General features: G+C 40.4%; 1 protein-coding gene across 1 annotated transcript; it reads right to left on the bottom strand.

The window, feature by feature from the left end:
- Window positions 1-10,682: 10,682 nt before the first annotated feature.
- On the bottom strand, window positions 10,683-12,868 carry LOC144533654 (ankyrin repeat domain-containing protein 9). Its single transcript, XM_078275174.1, has one exon. The coding sequence runs from the start codon at window positions 12,629-12,631 to the stop codon at window positions 11,747-11,749; it is 885 nt and encodes a 294-aa protein (XP_078131300.1). The 5' UTR covers window positions 12,632-12,868; the 3' UTR covers window positions 10,683-11,746.
- Window positions 12,869-13,630: the final 762 nt, after the last annotated feature.

The following is a 13,630-nucleotide window of genomic DNA, read 5'->3' as shown; positions in this document are numbered from 1 at the left end:
TGTCATTCGAGTGACTCGCTCCTATGTATTCTGAATGATTCTGAAATGCAGATTCTACGCGTACGAGAATACTTTGATTAGTTGGTGGAAGTAATTACACATGAATGAGCACATATTTGTGGAAGAACAATGGGTTTTTTGCTAACAATCAACTCAAAAAATTACACAATGTAGGTTTAAAGTTAAAGCTATAGTGCGTGGTTTCTGCCGCCCCCATTAGGATTTATAAATAATGACAACAAAACTGTCGGCGCGTCCACATGATACAAGCCTTCCATAACCGTGCCAAGTTGAGCACAACAGAGTTGATCTTTATTTATTCTGAGTAAACTTTTTTTCCTTCAAATATTTTTCATTATGTTATTTCGTTCGAACAAATACACAAATGTGTACAGTGTTTGCATATCACAGAGAAGATACTATGAAAAAATTACAGCCCATTCCCTAATCCCTCCCCCAATCCTCATCTAACAGCTGGTACTTGAACAAGCACACACAGTCTGGAGTTTAATGAGACAAGTGCTGGAAGTCAGCAAGAAGTGAAATAATGTGAGAACAGAATGTAAATACATAGGTAAGTACAGGATGTACAGGATTCTGTTCTCACTTCTGTAGGCGTCTTCCTTGGCCTGACGAAGCTGCCTGAGTTTTTCTGTAAAACAGGGTTCACACACCATTTTATACTGAGCAGCGCAGCACTTTCATTTGCCCCTGCAAAATGTCTTCTTCTTTAGAGACAAAGCCCTAAATGGGCAAGGACCACGCTACATTGCTAACTCCCTTGTGAACTATTTGCCTCCAAGAACACTGCGATCCCCTGCTTATTGGAGGTTCCCAGCAAAATCGGGGATGCAGCCTTTGTCAATTTACGCCGCAAAGCTATGGACCACACTAAATATCAGGGAAGCCCCCTTTTTTTTTTTAAAAGCTAAAAATGTATCCCATCACATTATCTCTTAAAAGGTCCGATGGCATGAAAATGTCACTTTATGAGGTTTTTTAACATTAATATGAGTTCCCCCAGCCTGCCTATGGTCCCCCAGTGGCTAAAAATGGTGATAGGTGTAAACTGAGCCCTGGGTATCCTGCTCTGCCTTTGAGAAAATGAAAGCTCAGATGGGCCGATCTGGAATCTTGCTCCTTATGAGGTCATAAGGAGCAAGGTTACCTCCCCTTTCTCTGCTTTGCCCACCCAGAGAATTTGGCCCACCCATGAGAGAGAGGCATCATGGCTTTCAAACGAGCAAAGTGGCAGTTGGTCAAGGCCACACCTCCACTCTCCACCTTGCCCCCCTCCTCTCTCCTCCTCAATAGCTACAGACACAGAAATGGCACATACTAAGGAAAGCTCATTGTGGGACTGGCTCTAGTGGCTGTAATTCTGCACCAAGGCTGAATTTCGGGAAAGAGACTTCAGATACAGTATTAGGGGACCACTAAGGCCTATATAAAAGAGACTTCAGATACAGTATTAGGGGACCACTAAGGTCTATATAAAAGAGACTTCAGATACAGTATTAGGGGACCACTAAGGTCTATATAAAAGAGACTTCAGATACAGTATTAGGGGACCACTAAGGCCTATATAAAAGAGACTTCAGATACAGTATTAGGGGACCACTAAGGCCTATATAAAAGAGACTTCAGATACAGTATTAGGGGACCACTAAGGTCTATATAAAAACATCCAAAGAGCACCATGTCATGGGACCTTTAACTAGTTATGACTTACCTAATACAAGCCTGAAACCCTTTTTTTACACTTTGCTTTACTCTTATGCACTGCTGCACTTCTTTTAAAATGTTATATTTTACTTAACTTCATGCATGCTATGTCTTCTATAAAGGGGTCTACAGATTATGTATGGCTTAAGTGTGTTAAATGTTGGCATAAGTTCAATTTATTAAATTTGAGATAATAAGACTGTGGTGTGTTTGTCAACCCCCACAGCAGCGGCGAGAGGGTGTTTTTAAGATAGATAAGGCCCACAGTAAGGATACACCCTAGGGAAAATGCATGAAGTAGATGAAAAATGCTTTTTTATTGTAATCAGGATGTGACGTTAATGTGATGGTCGCAGAGGATATTGATAGCTATAGTTTTGAGAAGGCGGTGTCATTTTGCAGACAACATGCTGTTTTTGTCATTTTATCTTCTGTTAAGAGACAACAAGACAAAAGACATTTGAATTTTTTAAAAAGGAGACAAACATTACTTTCATATTTATTATGTATCTGTCCAGGTTTGTACATTTTGTTACATCATTCATGTGTTTCTCTTCCTTGTAAACTTAAATTCCAAACATTTTTTAGTAAATCTTAACAAAAAATAATAATAATACAGTAATATTTGAAATGTGTGAGTTAAATAAGTGGTGACTGTCTAAAAGCCAACATGCAGTTTGGTGCTTGCAGCTTAATTTAGTTTTGTGTTAAAGCCCTTTTAACAAGATTTACCAGTCAGTGGTTTTCTAGTTGACTTTGCTTTTAATAAACTAACTAAAGTACAGTTTCTGGCCTACAGTGCATATGTTTTACTTGAAAAAACAATGGGACCATGAGACAGGCAGAACAATTCAAACAAGACAGTCAGCCTCTTAAACTACCAGCAAATCATTATGCAAAGACCCAATAAAGAACTTTTACAGTATGCTGTACTTTGCAATAGATATGCTGTTGCCCTCCCTGCAGTTCAATGTGTCTTTAATCACAATGTTGTTTTTACATGGTGCAATAGACAAAATATATTTCTGATTAATCAAGTTACTACAAAGTAATTCCTAATTACCGACTACTACATACACAATGCATAGAGAGTAGAGGAAATGGGGAGGTCACAGCTATTTTTTGCCCCAGAGCCCCCCCCCTCTAATAATGAATAAATAAAGCAGTTTTTTCAACGAAATTCCTCTGGAGATTAACAACTGATTTTCAACTTAACGGGAAACTTTTTAACCTGTGTCTAAGTGACTGATGGGAACAACAATATTTTAAATTAGTCCAGCATTAAGCGAGAACGCTGCAGTCGGCAGCAGTGAAACAATCTACAATGTAAGGACAATTGTGCACCTTCTATTTATGTACACTAGTGGCGCTTTTCCATTACATGGTACCTGCTCAACTCGCCTCGACTCTACTCGCCTTTTTTGGTTTTCCATTACGAAAAAAAGTACCTGGTACCTGCTAATAGGTACTTTTTTTTAGTATCAGCTCAGTCGAGGTTCCAAGCGAGCTGAGGCGATACCAAAAGTTGCCGTGAAAGCGACAGATGGGAGTGTCCTGAACAAACCCACCATTTTTAAATAGTTTAGCCAGCTGTGTTTTTTTTGCTGCCTCCAGCTTAATTTGAAACAAAATGTGTCTTCTGGCTGTGGCAACAACAACACACCTTCGATGTTGTGTGTGTGTGTCGCGTTAGGTCACGGCAGTGTACTGCGCCGGCGCTATGATGACCAGCCACGCTGAGGAGGTACTAAAACCTGCAATGGAAAACGGACGCACAGTGCGACAGAGTCTAGTCGAGGCGAGAAATGGCGTGATGAATGCTCCTGTACAGCTCTGTCCTTAAAACTTGATGTTGGGCCTCTCAATGACAGTTTACTTAAACTAAAGATCTGGATTTGTCTGCCTAAAACATAGTTGCCTTTCTGCATGTCTAATGCATGTTTTTCTTGTGAAACTCGAGCCAAATCAAAGAAAAGTGAGCGGCGTGCGGCAATCAAACAAATTATGTCAGACGAGGAAACACCTGCCTGGGAACTCATTTGTAATAAGACTGGATGAGCTTGGCAACTCAATGAAAGACCATGGGAGATCTAACCACAAAGGTGAACACACTCTACAAACAAGGTTCACCAACCTGGAGGCACATAGTTGGTGAAATAATTTGGTCTTTGTTGGCCAAGAAGGTCTTGAGTCACGTAACCCAGACCCAGCCAAGACGATGGATGACATAGTGAGATATATTCTGGAACTCAAAACCAACGAGCAGACGCCAGAGGTTGAAAGACAGCAGTGTCCCCTGCACCTCCGTCCGGGACCAACAGAGCCACCGCGCCTGTATCTACTGCGTCCGCTGCGATGGAGTGACAGACAGAAGTTGATGTTCAGCTCCCACTTGAGATCTTGGGAGATGATAGTTCCCAGGAAGCGGAATGACTCCACAGTGTCGATTGTGGAGCCACAGACGGTGTTGGGGGCAGGTGGGGGCTGGGTTCTTCCTGAAGTCCACAACCATCTCCACTGTCTTTAGAGCATTGAGCTCAAGGTTTTTTTGGTTGCACCAAGTCACCAGGTGGTCAGCCTCCCACCTGTAGGCGGACTCGTCACCATCAGAGATGAGTCTGATGAGGGAGGTGTCGTCTGCAAACTTCAGAAGCTTGACAGACTGGTGACTGGAGGTGCAGCTGTTGGTGTACAGGGAGAAGAGCAGAGGAGAAAGAACACAGCCCTGGGGGGATCCGGTACTGATGGTCTGTTTCAAGTAATATCGACTTGACTGTGCATTCTTCATTAAGACTACTACACACATGCTCAAAATGACTGCCTCCTGCCCTCTCCGCATGCATAAGTACAGAGTTGGCCGCTTCCGGCCATCAGTCAGCAACTTCCGTCAACGTCTCAATATTGTTAACCCAGCAAAACAGAAATACATATTCAAATACCCCCCTGGTGGCCGTATGTTTCCAGCCGGTTGTGACCCCCAATCACTTACTGTACACAACTCAGACCCAACCATAACTGAGTCACTTGGCCTAAATTGCATTTTTATTCCGATTAGGATTACCCCACAAATAAATCGGCAACGATTGCAGAGGAGGGGGTGTTATAAATAATATATGATTGTAATATTCATCTTTATGCAGACGATTGTATTTTGTATTGTATTTGTAACTCTCCACAGCTGGCTGTTGACAAATTTTAAACTTCCTTCAATGTTTTAATAGACTTGTTTAAAATGCAGACAAAACAAATTTTTGTTTTCTCCAGAACAAGAGGCATTGATTTTAGCAGTTTTCACATAGTCACACTGAATGGTGATAATATGGCGAGATTAACACAGTACAAATTGGGAATATGGTTTGACGAATCACTTTTACACGTTTACTTTTAAACATCATATTAAAAACCTCATCACTAAACTGCAGCAAAAACTTGGTTTCTTTCATAAAAACAGATCCAGCTTTCCCTTGCACTGCAGAAAACGTATAATTGAGGCAGTCCTTTTGGCAGTCCTGGATTATGGTGATATAATTTATAGACATGCGGCTGCTACCACTCTCAAAACCCTGGACTCAGTTTATCACTCTGCCCTCAGATTCATCACCGGAGATCCCTATGACGCTCACCACTGTACTCTGTATAGTAGGTTGGACCTCTCTGGCACATAGCAACACTCTGGCATGTTTCGAAAAACATTTGTGTCTTTTTATCTATAAAACTCTCGTTGGACTGTCACCACCATATATAGCATCTATGTTGAACTGGACAAAAGGACCTTACCAAACTCGTTAAACACATTGCCTTATTCTTCATGTCCCACAGGTTAATCTGAGTTTGGTAAATCTGCTTTTAGTTACTATGCACCAAAAGCATGGAACCACCTTCAATGTTCACTTAAGATGGACACTCTCCCTACCCCTGCATGTTTTAAGATTGTAATTTCATATCACTTCACTTCTGTTTTCATTGATTATTATTTACTTGTTTTATCTATCATGTTTTATGTGTTTTGTATCTCGGCATCACTGAAAATGAGGGAAACCTCACTGATTTCCGAGATTCTTAAATAAAGGTTATGAAAGGTTATAAATAGAGAGGTACTGGAGAAGGGCACACTGCCACCAAAATTTAGGCAGGCTTTGATAGCCCTGGTTCCTAAGAAATGTAAAGACCCAGGAGACTGTAAGAATTACTGCCCAACTGCCTTAATGCAGTTAGATGTTAAGATTTTTTCAAAAGAATTTAGCAAAAAGATTAGATAAGGTAATTACTTCTTTAATTCATCCTGATCAGGTGGGGTTTATTCGCGGGCTTAGCTCGTCAGATAATATAAGGTGACTCATTAATATTGCATGGTCTGCAGCTGATAGACAATCCCCAATATCTGCTATTTCCTTTGATGCTGAAAATGTGTTTAATATGGCTGAATGATGCTATGTGTTCAAAATTTTGGAAATGTATGAATTTGGAAGCACTTTCACTAAGTGGATTCAGGTGCTGTATAAACACCCAGAGGCTGCGGTGAAAACTAACAGGTTAATTTCTGAATATTTTGCTCTTGGAAGGGGAACAAGACAAGGTTCACCCCTTTCTCCTTTGTTGTTTTGTTTAGCCATAGAGCCTTTGGCAGCAGCCATAAGGGGGAGAATAATTTCCCAGGTGTCATGGTAGGAGGGGCGGTGCATAAACTTATGCTATATGCGGAATATATTTTGGTGTCTGATCCAAGCAGATCTACTCGTCTACTCGGGATCATTGACTCTTTTTCAAAATGTTCAGGTTATGGGGTAAATTGGTCCAAGTCAGAAGCGTTGCCTTTAACAGCTCACTGCCCTGTTACAGCTTTCCAACCTGGTGCACTTCAGTGGCCAAAGCAAGGTATCATATATCTGGGTATCTTATTCCCTCCCCAGTTAAAAGACTTAGTTAAAGGTAATTTGGATCCATTATTGAATAAAATCTCTTGTGATGTTAATAGATGGGCGACTCTCAATCTTTCAATAGCGGGGAAGGTCAATGTTATAAAAATGGTTTGTGTTCCCAAGCTGAACTACCTTATCCAGTCTCTTTCTCTGGAGGTTCCCTGTCATATTTTAAATGGTTCGATAGGATAACGAGGACATTTATATGGAATGGTAAAAAACCTGGCTACATTTTGATAAATTACAAAGACCGATTGATAGAGGAGGTTTGGGTCTACCAAAGATGATATATTATTACTATGCTTTTAACTTAAGGCATCTGGCCCACTGGTCACTTCCTCCTGAAAGAGCCCCACCCTGGTATTGTATTGAGCAATCTTTTCTGGCACCATTATCACCTCTACAAAGCCTGTCTGTCAAACTGTATGGCAAGTTTAATCAGTCACTTAAAAGTAGTTTGGCCCAAAGTGGAACGGCTGTTTGAACTGGATCCAGGGAGCAATTTGGGATCCAAGTCCCAATTTTTTAGATATTTGCAACTTCGCCATCTGTTAGTGGGGACTTTTGGATCCAGTTATTGACCCCCAAAGGCACCAGAATGTTTAGATAAGGTGTTGATTAACTTTGGAAAAGGTCATGAGGCTTCTGGGTATTATTCTATGCTCATTCAGAACCTGGGGGATGGAGCTTAGTCAGCCCTCAAGAAGACATGGGAAAGGGATCTGAGTATTACACTGAATGATGAGGATTGGGACAGAATTGGTAGGAATATTAAAACTATGTCACGCAATGTAAAGGTGCGTCTCATGCAGTTTAAGATTATGCATCGCTTCTACTGGACGCCCTCCAAATTGTTTAAACTTGGATTAAAAGACACACCAAATTGTTGGAATGGGACAGAGGATGGAAAATTACTTCATGTGCTATTGTCCTGTGACAAGGTCCAGGAATTTTGGACCGAGATACATGATTATGTTAGATTGCAGAGACCCAGGTTCCATTCAGCCCAAGGTTATTTTTTTCTGGGAGATGGGTCAACCCTAAGTGAGATAGATAAGCACATAAAAAGTTGAGTCCAAACCAGTTTAATGATGAGCCAGATTGATTCTTCTCATAGTATGGAGGAACGAAGGGGTACCTTTAATCCAAGAATGGGATCGTGAGATGGCTAGAGTGGCAGCATTTGAAAAAAATGTCATACAAACGGTTTGCTGGATTGAGTTTTTACACTAAATGGGGAAAGTACCTGAGATTTCCGGAGGGGTCCTAGGAGGCTATGTACTGTGGAAAGACGTTTGTAATGTACTTATGGTGTCAGTATATATACATAATGTGGTTATTTGGTTGACAGTTTGTTGTCTATTTTGTTATGTTATTGTATTGAATATATATATATATATATATATATATATATATATATATATATATATATATAATTTAATCTGGTCAAGGATGAGAGAAGGAAAAAAGAAGGAAGAAAAAAGAAAGAAAAAAGAGTGCGGGGGGGATCCGACAGGGAGGTGATGTGCTCATGTTGTAAATTGTATATATATTTTTTTTAAATAAATAAGAATACAAATGTTAATCAGGAAAAAAAAATAAAACCCTAAATTTACCCATTTACATGTGGAAATATGCTGGCTTTATACCCACTAAAAGTATTGTTTATTTACAGTGTTCTTGCTCAATACTGGACAAATTTCAAAGATTTTTGTTTACATTAGTCACTTAATGTATGACATAACTATGATGACCAGCTGAGGTGGTACTAAAATCTGCAATGGAAAACGGACACGTCGGTGCGTCGCGTCAAGTCGAGTCGAGCTGCTACCAGCAGTGGAAAAAACGCCATTAGTCACCAATGCATGGAAAAATAGGGTCCAGGTTGGAAAAAAACTGAAACTACCCTTTTAGAACAACCAAACTAACTAATAACTGTCACAGACATTTAGCTCAATTTCGGCTATTGTTAGTACCTAATTACCAGTGATGTCAAATGAAGCTTCATGAACTATTAGTTGTACTTGCTCACCCAGCTAGATCATGCTCTTGGTTTAAAGATAAACGCTCAAGGAACGGCAAATCAATGTACTTTCAACCCTTTGTTGAACATAGAGTGCCATCTATTGGGCTCAGAAAATAAAGAAAATGATTCACAAAGCTTTATTTGGACATCACAACTAATTACAATCCTCTTTCCAAGAAGCTTTCAAGAAGTTGTAATAAAATTATTAGGATATGATGGAATGCACGTTTAAAGTAAAACCTTCTAAAAACTTTACTGTACAGTATGAGCTTCCTCGGTGGATGCAAGGAGCCTTTTAAATAAGATCTGTCATTTACTGTATGTGTTGTTCCACCTTTGAGTGAAAAATGCTTCTACAAAATAAAAATAAAAACACATTGCGTGATGTTGTCTAGTGTTTTTTTATTTAAATGTTAAATGTTTGTTTTCCTTGTTATTGGTCTCCATGGCTCTGTCCAGCAGCTGCATATAGATCAACTCAAGCTCCTGTTTGGCCCAAGATAGCTGCTACATCATGATACATGACCAAACGGGGAAGGTCCGACACATAGAATATGATGATTAAGCTAGAGGCTGCAACATTCGCTCTCACTCAGCAACACAGCAGCTTACTGTCTACGTGTTTCACACCTTCACAAGGAGTATTTCTTTTTCTATTTCTATAATTATGAAGTTATGTGGATGTCATCATGACATTGGTTAGATATTTTCAGAGGCCTCAGAGTCCTTCACTGTCTGCATATATGCATGTGAGGAGGGTCTGGTGTCTTGAGGTTAAGATAAGATGTAGGCTGAAGTACAAGTTTTTCAACATGAGTTATTAATAACAAAGCTGCTCTATTATAAACAAATACATGTAGAATATTACCGGCTTGGCACCAATGACGTTCAAGTCAAGTGACGTATTGAATACCTTCGTTTATAGGTTCCTTGGGTGGATGGAGTTTACTCAGCTATATGTGAATTGTGAGTAAGTTGTGTTTAGCTGTTTTAAGCTGTGTTGTTGCATGTGTATTACACAGTCCCTCCAGGATTTCGCGATCGCAACAATTCACGCGAATTCAACCAATCACTGTGAATTTGGTGCGACTCGCAATTTTGACCAATCACCGCAACTTTTCCGCAAATTTGACCAATAACCGGAGTTTCAACCAATCCCAGCAGTCCCACGTACCAGACTTTGTATCAGTATGTGACTCTGAGAGCCACTGACCAAGCGGGAGTGAGAACGGGATGACGTAACACATGTACGTCGCCAAATTAATTTCCTTGTTTCTGATATGAAGACGAGACGCGTGTGACTCTAACATCTCACATTTACCAACAAAACGTACAGCGAAAGACCGTCCAAAACATTTCAGACCGTCCTGCCAACCTATATACATTTTAACATCAATGTACGCTGTAATGATTTTTCACTCTAAAGTCACTGAAAGCTGCTGCTCAGTTCCCCCCGCGACTGACGCGCACACGCGCACACACACACACACACACACACACACACACACACACACGGTGGATGCAGGAAATAAGACATACACGATGACCTAAATTGAGGACAGCCATGCTCATTATTGTAAGTCCAATGATAAGTTAAAGTCCAATAAGTACTTTATCAAACTGTATGTGTGTGTCCCAGGCCAGATTAGGAAATTAACTAACAATGTAAAGATCAACAAGCCACTGACACATATGTTCAGATTTGATTCATTCAATAAATTATAATTTTTTTGTCTTAAATCCACCAGCCATTTTCATATTATACCAACATTTGCAGCATCCAGATGTGTATATATATATATATATATATATATATATATATATATATATATATATATTAAATCAAACTCCAAATTCAAGAATAAACTTTTATACTCAACAGTATGTCCCCATGGTCGGTTTCTTCCTTCGTTGGTCATTTATTGTGTGGCAATTATAGTTGTAGTGATGAGAAAAAGCAGATATCAACAATGTTGAATGTCATTCATGGGGTCAAGAAAGACACAACTAGATCATTGGATTCCTATTTATTTAAAAACAATCAGTCATCCAAAGAGTTTTCAAGTCACCTGGCTGTTCTCAAATTATCTAGACCAGGGGTCTTCAACGTTTTTTAAGCCAAGGACCCCGTAACTGAAAGAGAGATGGAGCAGGGACCCTCTACTACATAGAAGGTATAAAATCAAGTTGCATATTAAATTGGGCTTACAACAACCTGTAGGGCGGCCTAAAGTTTTTATACATATCTTTTTTGCATAGAATACTAAACTATTCAAATAGCCTAATAATTGTTGGCATGATTTTATAAATCATTTTTTAATGTTAAACATACATGTGGGACAGTGAATCATTAGGATTAACTATCTGTGTATGGCCTAGTGACTACCTTACCTACAGACCAGTAAGCAGTGGGGATTTATATTTGCTAATATGTTGGATTCATGATAAGACTTTTTAATTTTTGAAAAATCTTTCAAAAATTAAGAAGAATTTGGAGGCCCCCCTGCATTGACTCTGAGGACACCCTAAGGGTCCCGGACCCCCTGTTGAAGATCACTGATCTATACGATCTCTTTCTTCAACATTACTGTTAAATAAAACTCAAATAAATTAAAATCAAGATTAACACAGTTCATGTAGACTGTCGACTGGCTACTCCTCTGATATGATACAGTGGCTTAAATAGCAGTAACGTTAGTATTAGTAAGTAACACTTAAGAATGAGGTAAGACAAATACACTGCTTAATAATGCCTGAATTTGTGTAAAAAGGTTTAAGAATATGGCTGTTTATTCCCTGGTCTTCCCACTGCTGGCTGCCCTTCAAACTGCCACTACAGTCCAATCAACCTCCAGCTCCAAGTACATTTAATCAGTGGGCCAAACAGTGTGATAAAAGTCACATCTTAAGATAAGATTAAATCATTTGTTCCCTGACAGTGTTTATTTGTGCAGCCCTAAAATTAAGTGTTACTGCTTTATAGCCACACACACACACACACACACACACACACACACACACACAATGCTAAAATAGAACAGTATTCATACTGGAGCATGCTTCATGTCAAATTATACTACACCACCCTCTGCCTGTCCCGCTGTGTCACAGGCAGACCCGGTGGTTTAAGGGAGGAGGGGATGGGCAGCTCATGCAGGCTGTCCGGGAAGGTCGCAGGGCTGAGCTGCTTCAGAATAGTCTGCATAGCAGCAAGAACCAGCGGCGCCGGGCTTCTTTCAGCCAGGTACTTGTACGTCTCCTCACCCAGCACCTCGCTCCAGCGCTCCGGCTCTCTGCTCAGAGCCCCTTTCATCTTAAAGTGAACCTTTGGCATGAACATGAGCAGGTTGTCCAGACACTGCCTTCTCCCCGCGCTGTTCACCTCCTTGGAGTCCCTGAGTTTTTCCAGAATGACATCCAGCGGCGTCAAGCCACTGTGGTCCAGGGCGTTCGGGGACGCTCCGTTCCCCAAAAGCATGATGACCGCCTCGGGCCGCATTAGCTCGCAGGCCAGATGTAAAGGGGTTCTCCCGTCCTCCACGTGAAAACACCCAGCTCGGTCCGTGTAGGAGGTCCCGCTGGGTATCCGGTGGATCTCCTGTAAGATAAGGCCGAGAATGTAGCGCCTGTCGTAGCGGACAGCCATGGCCAAGTGTGGGGCGGAGAACGGGCAGCAGCAGAAGCGCTCCCCGGGCTTTGCTAGCGCTTCGTCGGTGTACCGGCTGAGCAGGTACTGGGCGTACGCCTGGTGGTCGTGAACTACAGCGTAGAGCAACGCCTCCGACGGGGTATAAATCCTTTGGCTGGCGTCCTCCTCCTGGTAAAAAGTCTCCATCGTCCGCATGTCCTCCAGCATCCAGACCGGTTTCAGGTCCCGCACAGCCCGATAGAAGAGCAATGAGAAGGACTTGCGATGCCCCTGAATGCTCTGAGCCGCCAAACTGACAGTTAAAGAGGCCATGGCGACAAGCGACCCAGTAACTCCTCGACGGGTTAGACGGCGTCCTTTATATCTCTGGAACCATAACTTCAAGAGCTGTGGAGTTACAAGAACACAGCCAGAGAGAACATAGACACATTTTGTTTACTTACAAAACAATGCCTAAAGACTAGCTCTGTCGTCAAAGTAATTTACAAAGTCACATTCCTGTACAGTCCACAGATGCGGGATTCCGCTATGCAGTACTGAGCTGAGCTAGTACGCATGCGCATGTTATAATAACGTCAAAAGAGTCTGGAAAACTTTATTGACAACTGTGTTGCAATATTCCCTTATGGTTCTTATTTTTAAAACAATTTAAGAATGTACATGCACAGTCATCAGTCATCAGATCAGTCATTTAACAAGAAAAGAAAGACATCAAAAAGTAATAAAGTAATACATAAATACTACTACTACTACTACTACTACTACTAATAATAATAATAATACTACAGCATACATACATAATAAAATAGGCCTAAATAAAAAAATAAGAATAATTTCGGTGACAGACTTCTGACAAACAGTTTAGACTTTACTGAGACTCAAAATAACAATATCAACTTAAAAGACTTAAAATATAGTGCTGAATTAAGAAATGTACCTTTATGAATTTTCCCCAATAATATAAAAAAGGTAACAATAGTATATAAACTGTTATCATCACTTTCAAAATAATTAATCATATTTTTTCTTTACCTTCAACAACAGTCAGCGACCTCAGCTTATGAAACATGTTTTGGAATGTATAAAACATAACAGAGGGCAATGTTATTAAATCACCGGAGTGCTAAACAATATGTATAGCTGAGAAATGTATCAGAGGCCAGACAAAAGCTATTATGGATCATTTCTTAATATCATTTAAAAAGATGATTTCTCATCCAAATCATTTTCAAACATATGGGAAAGGTTTTTTTTTTTATTTTCCTCTTCCCTGGCAGAAAATGTAGATTTATTTACCAGGCATCTTATTCT

The sequence above is a fragment of the Sander vitreus genome, chromosome 18 (genome assembly GCF_031162955.1).
Source record: "Sander vitreus isolate 19-12246 chromosome 18, sanVit1, whole genome shotgun sequence".
NCBI classification, from domain to species: domain Eukaryota; kingdom Metazoa; phylum Chordata; class Actinopteri; order Perciformes; family Percidae; genus Sander; species Sander vitreus.
The sequence above is the reverse complement of the archived record's forward strand: the minus strand, read 5'-3'. Positions and strand labels throughout refer to the sequence as shown.

Excerpts from the sequence above, each read along its gene's own strand:
- LOC144533654 (XM_078275174.1), bottom strand. The coding sequence starts at position 12,631 with ATGGCCTCTTTAACTGTCAGTTTGGCGGCTCAGAGCATTCAGGGGCAT.